This window comes from Ruditapes philippinarum, unplaced genomic scaffold (genome assembly GCF_026571515.1).
Source record: "Ruditapes philippinarum isolate M1 unplaced genomic scaffold, ASM2657151v2 ctg3812_1_1_1_1, whole genome shotgun sequence".
NCBI lineage: Eukaryota > Metazoa > Mollusca > Bivalvia > Venerida > Veneridae > Ruditapes > Ruditapes philippinarum.
This window is the reverse complement of record NW_026860607.1, coordinates 1-20620: the sequence shown is the minus strand read 5'-3', so window position 1 is coordinate 20620 and position 20620 is coordinate 1. Positions and strand designations below refer to the sequence as shown.

Here is a 20620-nt window from a genome sequence, read left to right as displayed (position 1 = left end):
AAGAACGTTCAATGTTGGTGGAATATATTCATATGCGGATAATAGTTAAGATAGTGGGTCAAATCTATATTTATGTTTCCAAGAAGAAACGAACAAACGGGATCAATCCTATAACATGCTTCCTAGAAGACAATAAGAATTTCTAAGTTTTAATCAAAACTATTTTTCAATACCTGATAACAATTTAGGGTTGAAATTACATTGTCAATGGTATAAAACATGTACGGGTTAAAGCATGTAACTCCACGTGAGCACGTTCTAATGGCAACAATTTACATTTTAAAGAAGAACTGTCTAAATTTGGCCAAGTCAATATTTGTTTTATATTGTAAAGGTATGTCAGTGTCGAAATGATAAATTCATGTTAAGTTTTAATTTAGATAATAATAAAGGCCAAAATATAAAACGATTGTATTCATGGGATCTGAATTTAAGCGACAAAATTACGACAAAATGTTGAAGGGATTCAAACATTTGAATATAGAATACAACACCTATTAAATTTGCACAGCTTAAACCATCATAAATTGAATGACATGTGAATTAAAATGAAAGGGTAATTTTATTTGATCTTCAGACAGAGTGTAAACAAAATATTAAGATAAAGGGTATCGGTTTGTAATGAAGTTTTGATAACACACTTAAAGCAGCACCTCTCCAGCAGATAACAGTAAAGCCATCGTCTAACTAGTACTTCAAAACATTATATATATATATAGGTGAAGATGTTTTAACAATACAAAACATGTATGCATATAGATCTCTTTACAATATATTGAGAGATATATACTTAAAGAGGAACAAGAGATTTCTTTTAAGATTCTACAAATAATTTAAAGAAATTAATTCAAAAGTATTCAATAGTATAATACCAATAATGTGAAACGTCATTTAAGCCAGATCTATTTTAATTATAACATTAGAAAATGATTATTTTCAGAATTTATTACATTACAATATTATAGAACTTATTTAACATAAAGGATAGATCTCAATATAACAATGAAAACTTAACTTTGATACTTTTTTTGACAAATTTGGCATTTACTCAGGAGAAACAACTCATACTATTGTAATGATGATGTTCAATTAAGAGTTGTACCTCTTTTCATGAATACTCATAAGGATTAATTAAAATAAAAAAGACTAAAGGTCATAAAAGGTGTTCAAGAGAGAAAAAAAAAACAAAAGATAAAAACAGGTTTGGGGCGGGTTGACCTGAGCGTGTGGACTGGCCAAACATCAGGAAAAAAACGTTCCCAGGCTGTTTAATTAATAATTTCCAACTGTTTCTATACAATTGAGATATAGATAAACAATAAGTAGTTTAATTTAAATCTAACCCAATATATACCCTTATAATTTCAATTTAAAAAAACAACAAAAAAAAAAACAAAAAAACTTATAATAATAACTTATGGTCATTTTCCTCCCTCCGAATATCATTAGATCATGTACCAATTATATCAGTATTATCCCTTCCTTTGTTTTTATATTACAGTACAGCAGTGTCGAGTTTGGCCTTTAATAGACGCCGTTGTTACTATTTTTAACATTATAAAGGAGACAGTGCAGAAATGTCAATACACAGACCACGTGGTTTAGATCACAAAATTCTTCAAGCTAAGCTGCAAAATCGGATAGGTAAATGCGCCAATGAAATCTGTTTGATAACGACCAATATTATCTCTTCATTTCTTCCAAATTAGCCATACAAAACGCATAAATTTTCGGCCAATCAAAATTCACCTTTTAAACGTGGTTCGGCGCTATCTGTCAAAATCGTTTCCGCATTGTTCTCCCTAATAAAAAAGAAGTTATACTATATGATGGCCGTATTGAAAGGTAAAAACTATTTTCTCTGGCGTGTTACTAAACCTTTTCATGTGTGAAATAAGTTTAAAAACGAAGTATTATAGTGTTTTACTGCGTTGGCCTGCTATAGGAAGGGGTACGCGTATAAACGTCTTCCCCCTTCTAATAGACCTTTCTATCTTAAACGGACTTCGTAAACGGACTCCGTAATACTGAATAAAATGGGGGATTTTCTCAAAACATAAATGTGGAAAATATGATGTAAAAATCAGTAGCTTTAACTGTAATATGTAGCGTTTTTGTACATGAATATGTTTGCTATATTATTTCTATAAACCACCAACACAATAATAGATATAATATAACCAAAATGTTTATATAGACTAAAAAACAAAACAAGTTTCTTAATTCATATACTTTATTGTCATGTTAATTTTTCAACAAAGATAACTCAGATGACCATTTTTATAAGTTATGTGTGAGTACGTGGTTTAAAAAAGGGACTAAACGTAATTGTCATCACTGCTATCACTGCTTACGCCAAGTTCACGGAGTATTTTTGGAATCTTTTTTGTCAGGAATCTCCTGTAGAGAGCCTGGTTTTCTCTAATTTGATCGGCAAGGGAGCGCCTATTCCTCCTGCGATGTGCCGGTAGATTACGTTGACCGGCTGCAACGTTTAAAACAGCCGGCTCTGGGGATTGAACTTGGCTTGGACCTGCCCTCTCCTCGTTGTTGTCAACCTGCAAGTTTTGCTGATGTTGACCGCCTGCGGGCTGTGGAGCTGCTCTATCGCCTCCTCCAACATCATTGTCGTCGGACTCACTGACTTGTTGAAGTAGGAGCTCCTTTTGATCGCCCTGTTGCCTGGTGTTAACTTCGCTTGGCGGAGGAACAAGTCTACGCTCTAAATCCCGTATACGTTGCACATGTGTCCTGAATTGAGAATAAGAAATTAATCAGTTAGTATCCCTGGAGATACTTAAAGAGACTGTCACTTCATGTACAACTTATTTTTACATAAATACATCAAATTTAATAATAAAAATATTACACTATAACAAAAGTAGTGTCTATCATCAACAGCAATATTTTGTTGACAATTATTTCAATTATGTTTTGCTTGAAAAAAAAGAGTATTTTATATAAACTTATTACACGACCGCTTATATAAATCATCTGTCAACACATGTCCGATTTTTAAAAGTAACTGTTATCATGTAAAATCCTTAATTTTGAAATTTTGTTTGTTGATCTTCATTACAGAAAATATTTCTTAGCTTAGATACTAGCATACTGTTTTATTTCTCTGAGCATTGCTAAAATCTTACCTTATATCAGCATCCTCAATGGTATCAATATTGCTGTGAAGAAGTCGACCAAACTTATTTGAAACTCTGTCTTTCAATTGTTTTGATGTAGCCGTTCTGTACAGCAACTGATGGTTATTTGACAGTTGTTCTATATTTGCCTTGATATCAGTAATAACGTTGGCCCAGCTACTTGGGTGAAGTTCATATGCCCTTAGAATTAATAAGGTTTCTTCCTTTGAAAAAGGAACTTTCCTTCGACGTTGCAATGCACCTGAAATAATAAAACATAGATTTATACGACATTTGCATGCATTTTTGCTGTAAACGAAAACCAGACAGAAAAATCTTGCAAATTTGCAGTTGTCCTCTTTTTAACTGTTTGAAATGAAGTTTGCATTCTGCTGAATCATGATTGTAGGCAGGGGGGTGGGGGTGTAAAGAAGTGACACATAGAGGACATTGATATTTGAGCTGATATGCTGAGGATTAAATAGAAATATAATTTGTATTATATTCAGTCATTTTTGATATCAGTATGTAAAAAGGTATCTTCGTATCAGTTGCTATAACTTAGTCTCAACACAAAGACGTTTTCAGGTTTTGTGAGGCATAACAAAATGTCACGTGAGCTCTTCATTTGATTACGACCATTCATGTCAAACGTGCAGACGATAATCATCTTCCGTTGCGACAAACAATATTTTTCTGAAAGTATGTAAATCATTTATTTTTAAAAATATGTGATACATATATATAATATATAAAATGTTCGATATGTACAAACCTTCATGTATTTTTCATCATCCATCTGTATCAATATCACGGTTACAAATGTATGTACAATATTTATGTATATAACGCTTATTGGCTTATTGTAAATTGCACGAAATTTTCGAGCGTTAGAATTATACTTAGTATATAACAACCACATATTAAACCACAGGTATTCGAAAGTTGATGATTTTCTTACAATAATACTTCTGCGCGGGAAAAACTGTTCTTCGTCAATACCAATTATTTACGTTTGTCAAAAAGTGGCTTACTTTTCGCTGCTATATTATTGTTTACATTGTTTTTCGATTTTCAGAATGGACGTTAGCAGGCGAAGACTACTTTTAGCAGCACTACCTGCTTTAGTTCAACCCCCACCAGATGCTTCAGAGTATATCAATCGTGTTAGGTCATGTTTAGTGGCCGTAGTGATGCCACCTCTAAACCCTGTTCTAGATATTCGTCACCGTTTATTTTCAAATGATTCTAATATATATTCGGGAAGAAACGTTTTCCAAATATTCTCGGCAAATAGGTACAATTTCTATAATCTTACTGGTGAAACACCAGAAACATTAATAGATATGTTACAAATTGTAAACCTAAGGAATAACAGTCGTCACAAACTGTCTCCAGTAAACAGAATCTTATTGTTTGTTATATGGATTCGGTGTTACCCAACTCTCATGACACTTTCAGCAATATTCAATGTGTGCACCGCATATGTACATGTTGAAATTCGCATAATGATACGCACATTTTACGCAGCATTTTCGCATTACATTACTTGGCCTACAATAGATCAGTGGCTTAGTAAACGTGGTGATTGGGATAAACTGTACCCCGCAGTTGGTGCAATAGATGGTACATCACACGAAATATTGCGACCAATGAATGTGCCACACACACACACACAACCAAAAGCATGCTTTTTCACAATTTGAAAATTTAAAATAATTTGGTCCTTTCTACGATAAATGGAAATTTTGGTCGGGTATGGGAAGTTATTGGCAAACCGAACAGGACTTGAGGAATTATATTCCTGATACACACAGTTAGGGAGTTATACACAAATCAATGTTTTGGAATAATCATAAATAAACTGCTAAAATAAGAAGTTTGCGATGCCGATATACGCGCAAAGAGATGCACGTCAGATTGCGGGACACGATTGGAATGCGTGCTCTAGATATTGCAAGAACATACAAACACCGGACATGGATAGAATACTATCAGCACACAAATGTTATTTGAAGGGTTAAAAACTATACACTAAGCAATACAATTGCCTCATATAAGCCACATTTCATCCTGGTGTAATTACTCGTTTTGCGAAGGTCTGAATATCTTACGTACGATCTGGATGGATATGAATAGAAGCAACCAAAGATTTGATGCGGTCAGAGACATAGATAACAGAGATAAGCAGCTCCTATATACTCCATTGAAATATCACTCATGCCTATAAAAAAGTGGAAAATTAGGCATTTTGTAGCAAATAAAACTTAATGGATGTACATATGATCCTTTAAAATTATATACCATTTGAAAGGTAAATCTTTCATCTATGGCTGCATGTTAAAATATTGGTAACTTTCCATGCCTTTCACTTAGAAAAACATGGCAGAACATACCCACTGAGCCAGTTTTTTATCATATGAATAGTTTTGTAACAAAAAATATTAAGTAGTTCTCTTTAAAAAATGATATAACATTTATTTAAATGGGAACTGTAAATTTTTTTACCTGCAGCCATAGACAAATGCATAAGCTTTCAGAAAATGTATTATTTTACCGATTTTGATATCTGGTTAATAAGTTTTACTTGCTACAAGTTTTAAGTTTAGTAGGCATGCGTGATATTTTAACTGGCTAGGAAGTAGCCTATCTCTGTTATCTATGTCTCTGATGCGGTGAAAAAAAAGTATGCGATCCTATGTTTGTTTTATCCGAGGAAAATTCTATTATGATAGAAAACACCACTACTAAAGAAGATTTCTACAAGATGATTGTAAAGGCATACAGTATCGAAACAATTTCCTTTATAATTACATCAGTATGGCTATGCGAAGACGGACAAGTACCAATTATAAGCCAACAGGAAATGGCCTAGCTCTTGGACCGTATACTGTCATGTACCAAATGCTATTACTCTTTTGGGACAAACTAACCCCTGAAAGCGGATCAATGTACCGCCAGATGAAAATGAGGGATGTAAACATGTAAACAAGAGGTACGGTTTTCTACTGGCAATCTGTTGTTTCTTCAACGAAAGATGAGGTAATTGCTAAAAGTTTCCCCGGGCGAATATATTGTTTTGTTTGTAATAGACAACAGTGCGAAGTGTGAGTGGAAGCCAAAAAATATAGAAAAGAGTACGCTTCGTATAGTAATTCTTTAAGTTCAAACCCTGCTGGTGCAAAGTTTCGTGTAATGAGTTCGTCTGAGTTTTGCAAACGTTTTTACCGAGTGAAGCTTTCATTGCTGGCGCATTAAATAACGTTAGTTTTAGTCTTGATTACCTGTATACGGGCAAATAAGAACAGTACTTAACGAGTGTCCGTCGATAAGACATTGGCATTACCTGTGGTGCAAGTATCTTGATTATTTGTAGATGGCTACAACATAGAATTTTAGACACTGTATATTTAACTTTACTTTTGACGAAGTATGAAAATGCCAGTCTAGAACTAATTTCACGAATAAAAATGTTTGAATCCTATTTTCTTTGCCAAACTATTTCTGTTGAATTCTTTATTGTTTGCCATTTGAGAATCCTATAGAATTTCCCGTTTCTATATTGTATATAGCAAATTTAAGATATGTGAACACTATTAATATATGCCAATTGTACTAAGTTGTATGAGTAAGTAAGTTTAATGAAACTGGTTTGTTTATGAAAAACAAAACAAAGGCTTAACAGATAATGACATATATCTTATGCAAATGAATAACACTGTTTCTTTGAAACAAAAGACTTGTGCAGTACAAAATTGTTACTTGTTGCTTACGAAAAAATTACATTATTGTTTTTTATAACAGGGTTCTGCGGCACAGATACGTTTCATACCTGTATTGCTATTAAATTTAATTGTACACACGACTATGATTTGGTGAACTTATTCATTTTATATATATATATTTCTCCTAAAAGTTGAGGAACTGCATCACTGCTTTTAAGCATGGTATACTGCATTATATTTTATGCTCCCGTCGAAGTTTTTAATTTCTGTAAGCCTTTTATTATCAATGGACTAGATGATCATGATTTTTTGTGGGTGTAGGGTAAACCATTGGAAAGTGGCACCACCAACTGCACTGCCCGAGTCATATTGACGTCCAAATATGATGTTCTTTGAAAAGGGGAGCAAGAAAAAGGTACATGATTTAAGATCTTGCAAATAAGATGAGTCTGGACTCAAAACACTATGTCTTTGATTTAACTTTCCTGATTCAGCGAACATTTGTAAACGGCACTAACTTTGAGGTCCATTTCCTTGTAAACCTTTTGTTCAAACGACTACAGTTTCTTTGGATTAAAAAAATATAATAAGCTAATAATTTGATTATATGATACATATTCTATTCTTCAAATTAAAACTCAGCAGAAGCTTATTTCTATATCATTTTCTCCTTAATGGTAAAATCTTGACCATGTCAACACTTTTCTTTATAGCTGATCCTAATTGACCGGCTGTTGACAAATCCAAATTAAAGTTGGGGGAAAAAGCTTGTCACATGCCAGTTTTACTTACGGTGGTCGCTAGCTGATATCAAGAACATGAGCAAAAAGTATCAATCAATTTGTTGACAAAAAGTAGTATTAAATTATTTCGCTGTAATTACGTAAATGTTCATCATCACAGCAAATATACCTAAAGAAGAAACATAGCCTAGTTTTACATATGACACATTGTCTCAATCTTCCATATATTTATGAAAAAATGTACAAAAGGCACCAATTAATGAGAAAGGTATAAACCGGACACAACCATCTTTTCACATTTATATCATAAAAGTTTAACCTTAATCATAACCATGCTGACCTGGCTCTTGTACATGACAGGACCTTTTCATATTTTCACATTTAAGCGTAGTTATTGTCGTGACAGGAAGGCGACATATACAATCAACAAGAATTGACCATTTCTATCCGTACACTGTCTGCCCTAGGCTAATCAACCCTAGGCTCGAAACCAGTGTGTAGGCTCCTATGGCGTAAACGATATAAGAAATATTTCTTTTAAAAGAAGACTCCTTGGTTCCATTCTTCAGGAAGGAGTCTATGTCGTGAAAAACATAGTTTTAGAATGCCCGGGTTAATGGCGATGTTTAGCATTCTTTGGAAATAATTATTAATTTATTCAATCAATAAATGACAAATTGTTGCCCGGATCCACCACTGATTAATTTGACAAAAAAACTTTTAATTTAGACGTGCCCCTGATCTTCAGGCTGCTAAACTGGCTCTTGGTCTTACATATCCTAGTAAATACTCTTGCGCAATTAACACTGACATAAAAAATACCGTTTCTCATGCTCATAGTACCCCTGTTTGAAGGATAAGTAATAATATAAAGTTCATCCTTTCCTAACCCGATTGAAGCCGTTTATTTATTCTAAGTTATTTTAATATCAAACTATGAATAACAGAATCATGAACAAGCATTTCAAGTATTATTTGAAATTTGTCTCAATGTGTTACACATTAATGCAATTTATTTAAAAATCTATTCTAAAGTGACAGTTATGGACGGGGCTTAAAGTGGACATACGGACACATTCCTACTGAGCTGACGTTGTGCGGATATGTCAGTGAACTTCGTTAATTTCTTAAAAACCTTATAAGCAGCCTTTTTGCCTCTTATAACCAATGATCCGGCTTACACGGAATTAACTTTCTACTGGCACGCTCAGACGGATAGTCGGACGGGCAGATGTGTGAGATCAAAACTTATTTAAAAAGGCATCGCAATAGTTTAAAAGAACATTTGTTGTATGCTTGGAAATATGGAAATTAACATCTAAATGACAAAAGGAAATGTTATTCTCAATTATTTCAGTCTTATTTATGACATTATTGCACCCTTAATGTTGGAGATTAATAGATGTTTCTTTAGCTGGCAGCCATCTTAATTCAGTTTGACTTCCTGTAACACTTACAGGAAAGGACTGAATATAATAGAGAAAAACAGAATCCCTAAAGAAAGCCCAACACGGCAAAATTGAAAACGTTGCAGGCTCGGATTGATTGAGCCTGTTCATGGACGGTACTGTAAAGTGCAAGTTACCGACCACGCCCCCTAGCACCGGCTTAAGCAGAATTCAACGTTTAAACACGAAAATGGTGAAATTTTTAATTTAGAATATCCGCAGATGTGTTTATGCGGCGGTAATCATGGAACCTTCAATGTTACACAGTAGTGCCATTCCATGAAAATTGGCGTATGGTCCCCAAGTAAACAACATTTATGATAAGAATTTTTTTCATTTGTCATTTGTTATGTCCAGGGTATAGATATATATAGATAAGAAACACATTTGATTGTAACCACGTTTATTTTAGAAAGCCATGTTATATCTTGACCGGAAAGTTCCAGTACTTTTTTACCCATCATGCAATATAGTTATAAATAGCAGACTACAGTAATGAAGGATATTACATCCCTCCTCTCTTGGATTGAAACATCATCTTATATAAATTTATTATTGTAAATATTATCAAATCAATATTATTTTTTAATTAATATTCTAAATACAATACATATTCAATTAACCAAAATCATAAACATGTACATTGTATATAATGTTTCTACAGATGGAACACAAATTCAGCATCTAACTGTTATGTCCAAGTTTGTTTATATCAGCATTCCTGATTCCACGTGGTCTGTTATAAAGCAATTAATCATGAGGAAAACTGGAAACTGCCCGAATTCCAACCGTTTGTAGGTCAGTTTTACTACAGCTTTTATTACCAATGAATAACGTTAGTCAATGAAACTTTTCTACTACATAAGCAATATCAGACATGTTAACACTTTACTAACATGGATAAATTTCCTTGTCTCTCCAGCATCATAATTAATTAGACACATTAGTTATATTTTTATTTGATATCCTTGAGTTTGATAATATTTAAATGATTATAAAAGCATTTAAAATATAAACCCTATAATAAACTCCAGAGGGAATATTCCAGTATGCTCCACTATATATGTGTGTATTGTCAAACATTCATTCCATTGATTATATAATTCGCTATTTGGGTATTACTTAATTAATAATTCATGTTCTCGAATATAATAATTACTTTGATAATTCTAAATTTAATCAAACACATATCTATCCATGATGTACAATCCAATAAAACACATACGATTGGCATTATAATGGCCAATTTTCACTTTCTTTTTAAAAATACCCGCTCTGTTTAGCGCGGCACATAATCTTTTAAGTATTGGTGGAGGACGTCCTGTCACGTGTTGCCTTGTCCTCGCCAACCCGATTTGCGGGACTCGCGTGTGAATTCTGTTCATTTCCTATTATCTCCCCTTCATCGAGGTCGTTTTCAGATGTTTCCGGTTCCTTCCCGACAATTCCAGGATCAACAGTTTCTCATAACGACGAAATTTCGAGTCATACAATGACCAGCATCGTTCCTTACACTTATCATTGTCCCTTTTTCTGTCAATAACCGTATATGGCGTAGGTTTGTATATTTGAATCAGATTTTGCTTCTGGCTTCATTTCTAACTAACACACGATCCCCTACGTTAATTGATCTATCCCTTGCATGTATCCGTTCGTCTTGCATATCGTTTTTGCTTTCATTTTCGAAAAGTCGTTCGTTCTTGTTGTGCTATTTTACTCTCGTTTGAAATTTTCCACTTTTTACCATTGCCGATGTTATTTGCCATTCGAGGCGTCGGATCTCTACCAAACATTAAACTTTGAATGGCGTATAACCAGTCGTACGTGTGGTGTCACTCGGTTTGTCTTAAGAAATCATACAGTCCTTTGTTTGTAGTTTCGTGCCCTTCAATAAATGAAGTTTACACTCTTCATCAGTTGGTTTATGAGGATTCTGCTTTGGCATTTGCTCCTTGGCCCATCTCGGTGTGGGATTTTCCGATGAATTATGCCGTTTAAAATTTCATGAAATCAGCAAATGCTTGCTTTGAAATGGGAGACCCATGTCGGTTTTTATCAACTTTCGCATATTACAAAGATTGATACAATCTTGTGTCGAACACCGGTATAACTGTGTTTGCTGAAATATTTTTTATTATTTCAACTATCGCGATATCTCGAATACTCGTCTATCACCACAAGTAAATAGTCCCCGTTTTCTAACGGACCACAAAAGTCAGCGCTTATATTGAGCCAAGGTCCCGACGGCAATTCACTCATTCTCAAAGGTTCACGCGGTTTGTTCATTTGAATTTGATTGACATGCTAAACACTTTTGAATCGCAGCTTCGATTTCAGAATTCATGTTTGGGAAATATACTTTCGATCTTATGTAACTTTTTGTCTTCACAATTCCTTTTGGTGACCTTCATGTCCTAGTTTGATTGCTTTTCACGGAGTGATTTTGGAATAACTAGTTTATCATTTTTCATCAATAATGTTCATTATACACAGTCAAATTCGTCCTTTATACTACCGAAAAGATGTAATTCTTCTTTTTATTTGGGGGTCTTTTTCAGTGTTTTTTGAACCTTTTTACCATTCCTGAAAATTCGATGCCTTTCTTTGCTTTTTTTCAATTTTTCCATTTTTACCTCATCATTGTCATTGCATTTGAATGATTGTTGCGACAAAAAACCTTTTTTTGCATTTTTTTTTTCCCCCTTTTTTTAAGGGAGGGGGGAATAAAGTCGAGGGATTATTTTTCCCCTGCCATACTTCTTTTTTTCATTTGAACTTTAAAGTCCAATCCCCCAACGTTCGATTTTTAGGGTGGTTTTTTTTTTCCCAATTTTTGTTAACCGGTTTTGAAACTTAATGCGTAAATTTTGTGCTCCCTTTAATACATCGAAAAAATGTTCGCTTGCCATACAAACAGTCTTCTGCGTTCCGTCTGACTGTACCTCGTTTCCACTTGTGTGTTAAAGATCGAGATGCATAAGCCACCACCTTGCTTTTTGTGTGAGTATTCCCGAGACATCCACAGGTGATCCATCTGTTATTACTTCAATGTCTTGCTCGGATTGAAGTATCCATGACAGTTTTCACTGCTCAGTTCACTTTTTAATTTCTCGAATGCTGCTTGTTGCTCACTGCCCCATTCCCCATTGAGTGTCATTTCTTGTAAGGACGTAGTAACGGTTTCAGAGATTGTCGCGTAGTTTCGTAATAAACCGTGACGAATATGACGTCATTCCAGAAAAACTTCTCATTCCGTCACATTTGTAGGCTCCATCATTTGTTTGACTGCCTCTAACTTTCTGATGTGAAGGTGACATTCCATTTTGCCCGAATACTACTCCAAAAAGTGATTTCTTTTTTATTGAACTCACATTTAGATCTGTTTAATGTCATGCCCACTTTCGTGTATAGCCCGGAAAACTTTATCTAATGCTTTATCGTGACACTTTGATTTTTCGCGTATACAATAAATAATCATCCGGAATGTATACCTGTATTACTTCACTTATGGTCTTTTTGAAAAACCTCACTATCAGAAATTGCCCAAAATTCAATAACGTATATTATTACCGAATAAACCCCCATGTGTCTGTACAAATGTTTGATATACTGATTCTTTTTTAGAAGAAAACGATTACCGGCTTTAGAGGTTCAAGCTTATTGAAATTTTTTGCTCCATTCATTAATCATAATTTAGTTCCTAGTCGGCACTTTGATTCTTTCCCTTTCTTATTGGGCTTTATTGGCCTCTCTCATATCAACACAATCGTAAGCATCGCATTTTGTTTTGGGAGGTTTTACTATTGGTGAACCCAAGTGTAGGTTTTTCTAACTTCTTCAATAATATCCATTTTTCTAACAAAGGATTTAATTTTCTTTTCTACTTTTTCTACTCAAATGAAATGGTGTTCTTTTCTATTTCTTTGTGCTACATGTTTCACATTTGGATTGATGTGCAATTTCACTGTTTGTTTTTTAGTTTTCCAATATCTTTATAAATTCCAGGGTATTTATCCTCAATCTTTGTTCTGTGTTATCTTGACTAATTCCATTCCACATGATGTATCATAGCCGATCAAAACTCCATAATTTCCTTTCACCAGATAAAATTTTGCTACGATTATTTTCTCATTCTTTTCAACAGATAAATCCATGTTACCCTTTTACTGGAAGCGGATTGCCTCCTCCGTAAGGCAAAAGTTTTGGTAAATATTTTAATTTTAGGTTTTCCAATGTAATTATAAGTCTTTTCATCTATAATGTTAACACTTGAACCTGTATCAATCGTTGCTGTTATTTTCTTTTCATTCACTGTTATTTTTGTTTGAGGCGTTTTCCTTTTGTTTTCTTTTGCGACACTTTAACTGTTATGTTATAGAGGAATTCTTCCTCTGAATTGGACTGTAAAATCCTCTTCACGGCTTACTTCGTTTACTTTGCCTCGTTTTGATTTCTGACAACACCGCGCAAAATGGCCAACTGATGAGCACATGTTGCAGGTTTTCCCTTTCGCTGGACAAGGGGTACCTCTGTGGGGAAAATTCATATCCACAATTCCTGCATTTATTGGTTGGCAACGCGCGTCGATAATTCCCGCGCTGATACGATTGGCCAGTCTCCCGAAAATTCCCACGGTTCTGCGAGTTAAATCCACGTCGTGCAGCCGTTCTCCCACGTGTTGTTCCACCTCTCCCTTCTTCGTGCGTAATTTGATACTTTCCTTACTAAGTTTTGGTCATTTTTCTCCATTACTTTGGCGTGTTGGTCACTTTGTTCAAGCATCCTACCCATAGTTTTAAAATAGCATCCAGTTTTTTGCCAGGTTCACGTAAAGCCTACGACGTAACTGGTTAGATTTCCCGTGTTGTATAAACTTGCTGCAATATTTCGCCATCAATATCTGTAAACCACATGTTATAGCAAGTGTCCGTAATTCCGTTACATATTCGTCAAGGGATTGTTCTTCTGACTGTTTATATGTTCGAAAATTGTATATCTCTATTTCTGGATGTCTTCTGTGGCGAAAAATAGTCCCCAAGCACTTTCTTTGTTGCGTCATATGTTTCTTCCGTCTCTTTTTTCTCAACGTCATAAATAATCATAAACCTTTTCACCGGCGTAGTGTAATAATAAAGCTCTTTTTGGTCATCATCGTCCACTAACATTACCTTGAATAAATTCTCTAAACGACCAATCCATTTTTTCCCACCGTGCTCCTGAATTTGTTTTGTCCGTCTCAAGATCTGAAACTTGGAAAGTGTGGCAAGTTGTTCATTATTTTACGTAGTTTACTTCGTTATCCATCCATAAACTAGTAAAATTTTTATATCTAGATAATTCGTTAAGCACATATTTTGATATCCTCGTCGCCAGATGTTATGTCCAGGGTATAGATATTATAAGAAACACATTTGATTGTAACTACGTTTATTTAGAAAGCCATGTTATATCTTGACCGGAAGTTCAGTACTCTTTTTACCCATCATGCAATATAGTTATAAATAGCAGACTACAGTAATGAAGGATATAACATCATTTTAAATTACAAATTGAAATCTAGGAATCTCACTGGCCATTCTAAAATAAAATGTAAAGGATGGATCTTGCCATTCTATAATAGAAAGTGAAGAGTAGTTCTAAAAAAAGATGTACAGGATAGTTCTTGCTATTTCAAAATGAAATGTAAAGGATAGTTCTAAAATAGATGTTTAACTTTCTAGTTAAGGTATGATCCACCTAATGCATTACCTCCACTTTGAAGAGTATTCAAATAAGCTAGAACTACTGTCAACTGCATTGTAACTGAGGGGCGTGGGTTCAAGCCCCAGAAGCGGCAACTTTTTTTCTTTCTTTTTTTTTCTTTGAACATTATTTGTGTCTTTCATATCTCTCTTGAGAAGACAAAAGTGTTTCATTTTTATTATGAAATTATTATTGGTATTTTTTGGCTAAATTGTGCCAAACTTTTTTTTATCAAATATGGTACCTGATATTTTCAAAGTCTAATAAAAATAAAAACTAGACGGTAAAAGTATTTTATATTTGACAAGCGCAACAAATATACTTTTAAGAAAATTTATGCAAACTTTGAAAGCAGCCCCTGATTTGAGTAAATTTTAGGGATATTTTGAATAAGGCCCTCCAAGTAGAAAAATGAAAAAACAAGTACTTTAAATGGGTGGGGTAGGGTAACATTTATATACATATTTCAATCATTTTGAGTAGGAACATTAATTTTGCTGGGTCATTTGTTAGCTGAATGCTATTATTTGTTTTTCAAAAATGTTCTATAGGAAAACATTTTTCATAATGAATATAAAAATAGAATATTTATAGTTTCTCATTTCTGAAAAAGAGCCCTTCTAATAGCCAAGTTTTACTTAAGAAAAATCTCCATAACTCGTAAACCATACGGTAAACTTTGTTTAAATTTTGCATTCTTGTGTCTTTTAAGGTATATAACTGACCTATGTTGTCAATTTTATAGTTCCTTATAGTGCCCATTAGGGGGCTCATACCTTAAATTGCCGAAATATAACCAAACTTTCGCCCACAAAACAGTTTACACTGTGTTTATATTATTTTCTAGTGAACAGTTTATTTTATAAAAGAATTTAGTTTATTGTTTATAATAACTTACTGAATATATCGAGACCACCAATAACATTCACTATCCCGTAAGTTTACTAAGGTTACATGAAAATATCGAAAAACACGCAAAAACATAAGAATATAAGAATCAAGTACCCTCAGGTTGTGATGTTCAATAAGTTTCAGAATGTATTATCCTTTAATTTCTATTTGCAATATTTGATATGTGATTCTTTAAATCATACTGTTAATATTACATATAATATTGCATCCGGAACCTCGGAGGCACTAAACACAGCAAATTTACATGAAAACTGCAGACTCGGTTTGATTGAGGGACAATGAAAAAATGCAACATCCCTCATAAAGTCAAACGTAAAAACAAGTAAAAGGACACTTAACTAAGTACTGTTAAATAGAAGTTATCCTATTATGAAGGGACATCAATATCAATATACTTATAGTTAACATTTTTTTCTTACCTACAAGAAAGTTTTATATCATCGTTATGTAAGTAATCGTTTTGTAAGCATTGCAAGTTAATCATTTAAAAAGCCTTCTTGTAAAAAGCCTTCTTGTTTTACGTTATATATTATACAGAATTTAGAAACAAGAGCTCTCAGTAGGACAGCGTGCTCGACTATTATCAGTGCTTGATTGTAAAATATGAGGCATAATGTTGTAAAAGAGGTTGAGATTATGATTGTGAACAAGTGTGCAAAGTCTCAAAGTCATATGTCGACGGATTATCTGAGGTGGTATGCACACTTTAACGGAAATAATAAGTCGAACAGGAGACGGTTGAACCGGGTGATGCTCCCCAAATAGGTTTTGGACACAGAAAAGTATACCTCTTGTAGTTTCAGAGTTATATCCTGGAAAAATTTCAAAGTGAAAAAATAAACAAAGGACAATAACTCCAAAATAAGGCAAGGCAAGCTTATGATTCTTTTGCATTGCACTTTTACCCAATGAGATCGATTTCTCAACAAAGTTTCATGTTGATATCTCCTACAGTATTAGAGTTATGTCTCGGACAAAGTGTAAAAATGAACAGGGCAATAACTCCAAAATTTGGCAAGGTAGAGGTACGTTTTTTTGACACTGCACTTCTATTTAATGAGACCTATCTACCTTGTTGATGTTTAAAGTTTAACAAGGGGTTTCAGGTTATGCTCTGGGCAATTTTTTTCTGAAACGATAATTCAAAACGGGACAAAATAGAGTTATGTTTCTGTGGCTATTTACTCCGCCTCAATGCCCATCATCACTGTGTGCAGTTTAAACAATTTATGTCAAAGATTTTTCAGGTTATGCTTCGGACAAGATTTTTCTAAAATGGGAGATAATTCAAAAACGGGGCAAAACAGAGTTATGGTTTTTGGCACTGCACTCCGCCTCAATGCCTTCTACCACTGTGTGCAGTGTAACAAAAATTTTCAGGTTAGGCTCCGGACACTTTATCTTTTAAAGCGGAGATAATTAAAAAACGGGACCAAATAAAGTTCTAGTTCTTTGGTACTGCACTCCGCATCAATGCCCACTACCATTATGTGCAGTTTACACATATATGTTCAAAGGTTTTCAAGTTATGGTCCGGACAAGCATAACCGAAGGACAGACATACTAACGGACAGATGGTCAGACGGGAAAAGTAGCCACTGTATGCTCTCCATTAGTGGAGCATAAAAATGGCCTAATTCTGTCAAAATGCTTGACAGAGTTACCTTCTCCTGTGTAGAGTTTGGGGGCAAAGTTTAAAAGCCATAATGAAAATGGACTTAAAAAATATGTTGGTACCCAAAGTTTAACATAAGTGGTTACGCCGACGCTCGGAAGACTAGCTCTCCGTATTAGCTAAGAAAATAAATTGTAAGCCATTTCGAAATACAAGATGAATGCCGCATTATTTTACCATGTACTCTTCTCGTCTAGCCGACTAGAAATTAATCAAAATCTAAAAAAAAAATGTGTTGCATCTACCCCATGAAAGAATAAATAAACAATGGCGGCCATCTTTAATTTGACTTTTAAAAGTAACGGGATAAACTAGGGTCTTGAGCCTGACTAAATAAACAGCCGTGGTAGATTTAACGTACTCGAAAAAAGTAAGCAAGCACAACTACCTGCATGTACTACAAATGCCGTTATGTTGAACAATTTCCAAAAATTAAACCAGGTATATATATATTTTTGCTAGTAAAATAAGAATTGTTCAATAAAATTTAAACTCGTATGAAAAATGATAGTTTGTTTTAAATATACCTTTCCTGTCATTGCAGATGACAATGGCTAGATTTTGGCAACATATTAATGTGTCAGTCATTGTTAAGACTATTGTCTTATTTATTTTATTTACATGTATATTTAATATATATATTACATTACTTGAAAACCCATTTTTGGAATTCTTACGAGCCGTGTCATAACGAAAACATTATATTTGCTATCTTATCTTATAATTATACATGTCAAAAAACTAACAAGCATTTAAACGTATACAACTACCTTTAATGTAAAGCATTTGTGTCAAAATTCATTCACATTTCCATCAAATAATACAATTACATGGTTACATTAAAAAGGTACGATATCAAATGTATGCAAACTACACACAATTAAAATGTGTACACTACACAAAACATTTAGAAACAAGAGGGCCATGATGGCCCTGAGGTCGCTCACCTGTATATAGGCCTCCCCCTTCCCCCTGGCAGGGCCAATTGTAACACAAGGGCTTATATTTGAACAAACTTGGTAGACACCTATAAGAAGATGTTTCATGCTAAACATCTAAGCTCTAGCTCATTGGTTTTTTTCAAAGAAGATTTTTTAAGTTTTTACTATACACATATAGTTTAAAAAATGACACCCCTGGGGCGGAGCCAGTTTTGACCCCAGGGCTTTTATTTAAACAAACTTTGTAGACACTTACTAGAAGATGTTTCATGCTTAATATCTAAACTCTAGCTATTCAGGTTTTTTCACAGAAGAGTTTTAAGTTTTTGCAATACACATATAAGGAAAATCAATGACCCCCGGGGCGGGGTCAATTTTGACCCCAGGGCTTTTATTTGAACAAACTTTGTTGACACTCACTAGAAGATGCTCCATGCTTAATATCTAAACTCTAGCTATTTGGGTTTTTTCAAAGAAGATTTTTAAAGTTTTTGCTATACACATATAAGGAAAATCAATGACCCCCGGGGCGGGGCCAATTTTGACCCCAGGGCTTTTATTTGAACAAACTTTGTAGACACCCATTAGAACATGTTTCATGCTTAATATCTTAGCTCCAGCTCTTTGAGTTCTTTAAAAGAAGATTTTTTAAGTTTTTACTATATGCAATAGGGAAAATCAATGACCCCCTGGGGCGGGCCAATTTTGACCCCAGGGCTTTTATTTGAACAAACTTGGTAGACACTCACTAGAAAATGTTCCATGCCAAATATCTAAGCTCTAGCTCTTAAAGTTTTTTAAAAGAAGATATTTAAAGTTTTTTCTTTCGGTTGCCATGGCAACCAGAGTTCTGCATGGAATTAAAATCTTTGAACAATTTTTAAAGGTGATCATCAAAGGAACATTCCTGTGAAGTTTGGATGAAATTGGCTTAGTGGTTTATGAGGAGATGTCATTTAAAGTAAAAGTTTACGGACGGACTGACGACGGACGGACGCCGGACGAAAAGCGATCCCAAAAGCTCACCCTGTCACTTTGTGACAGGTGAGCTAAAAACACAACAAATATTTGTCTTATCTTTTTCTCATCAAATAACAAATAAACCTATTGTTACATTAAACAATAATTTTATAAGCCGGGAAACAATAGATATTTCTTTAAGGATCCCGACTGAGTTTGAAATGCCTACAACAGGAAAATTGAATTTTACATAGATCAGCTGCTGTACGTAAAAAATTGAAATTTTGTGCTATCATAAGCCCGATTGAGTGAAAAGCGTTGCAAAGTTTTTCAATTAAGGTCTTTTTCAACAATTAGAATAATAATTATTCTGTAAAAAGGAAGTGAGCAAGATTTTGGAAACAAGTTATTGGTCTAGACCTTCATAAAAATTAATGGAATATAAATATCGAAAAACATAATGTAAAAAAACATAATAGAGTCTCGTTTAACAATGTATAATTATGTAACATTAATGGCCGCAATCGGAAAAATAAAATATTACCTTGGATTTACAAAGGCCATAATGAAGTACAGATCACACTTTCAATTTACATAATATTAGTTTTAACCGAACATTTGAAATATAATATAATAAAAGTCTAAATGTACAACATGGCTATGACAATTGGATATGACATTACAGCAAAGTGTCGAAAGAATGTAGTTTACAGTGTGTTCAGTATAGTTAAAATGTTGCTTTCATTATTGCAATAGGTTTTTTAATACGGCAATTTTAAATGAAAAATTACTACTGCAATTTGTGAGAAATATTAGAACAACTAACAGAATCTTTAGTTTGCAAAACTAAGTTGTTATTGAAATGTTTAAATTGTTAGTAAAATATATCTAATTGTCATTGAAAGATCCTAATAATGTACATTTATTGAAATTAAATTCTTAAAAGATCAAATATAAAAGATTAATGATATGAAATATATTTTACACCATGAATATATTATGAAGTGTAAAGAATTAAGTTTTTTAAAATTTTCTTTAGAAAGATTCATGTATTTATATTGTTAGTCACAGAAAAAAACTCTATATGTCGATTCTGAATATTTGTTGATATCCACTCGAATTTGTATGTAAATAGTTGTGTGCAAAGAATGGATTAAGCCCCTACAACAACGATTTGTCTGGATTTGTTCCGGTTTCTATAAACGAATCAGGACATGACGATTTCATGGCATCTTCCTTATCACACAATTAAACATCTTCATCATGTTTTGGGTTTAAATTCGATTGTATGCCCTAATTTTTTTTCTCTTTGAAAGGAAAATCTTTTCCCAATTTTT

General features: G+C 33.7%; 2 protein-coding genes across 2 annotated transcripts; one reads left to right on the top strand and one right to left on the bottom strand.

Annotated features, from left to right (window-relative positions):
- Positions 1 to 1991: 1991 nt before the first annotated feature.
- Positions 1992 to 3807, bottom strand: LOC132712758 (uncharacterized). Its single transcript, XM_060695186.1, has 3 exons — positions 3774 to 3807; positions 3147 to 3495; positions 1992 to 2751 (listed from the first exon to the last, which is right to left on the bottom strand). Exons 1-3 carry the CDS (start codon positions 3805 to 3807, stop codon positions 2319 to 2321), a joined length of 816 nt encoding a protein of 271 aa, XP_060551169.1. The 3' UTR covers positions 1992 to 2318.
- LOC132712764 (uncharacterized) lies at positions 3651 to 4843 on the top strand. Its single transcript, XM_060695192.1, has 2 exons — positions 3651 to 3839; positions 4216 to 4843. The coding sequence occupies exon 2, from the start codon at positions 4217 to 4219 to the stop codon at positions 4841 to 4843; it is 627 nt and encodes a 208-aa protein (XP_060551175.1). The 5' UTR covers positions 3651 to 3839; position 4216.
- The last annotated feature ends 15777 nt before the right edge of the window (positions 4844 to 20620 follow it).

Excerpts from the sequence above, each read along its gene's own strand:
- LOC132712758 (XM_060695186.1), bottom strand. The coding sequence starts at position 3,807 with ATGATTATCGTCTGCACGTTTGACATGAATGGTC. Across the intron at positions 3,496-3,773 it reads CACGTTTGACATGAATGGTC|AGGACAACTGCAAATTTGCA; the intron begins GTAATCAAATGA and ends ACAGTTAAAAAG. Across the intron at positions 2,752-3,146 it reads ATTGAGGATGCTGATATAAG|GACACATGTGCAACGTATAC; the intron begins GTAAGATTTTAG and ends TTCTCAATTCAG.
- LOC132712764 (XM_060695192.1), top strand. The coding sequence starts at position 4,217 with ATGGACGTTAGCAGGCGAAGACTACTTTTAGCAGCACTACCTGCTTTA.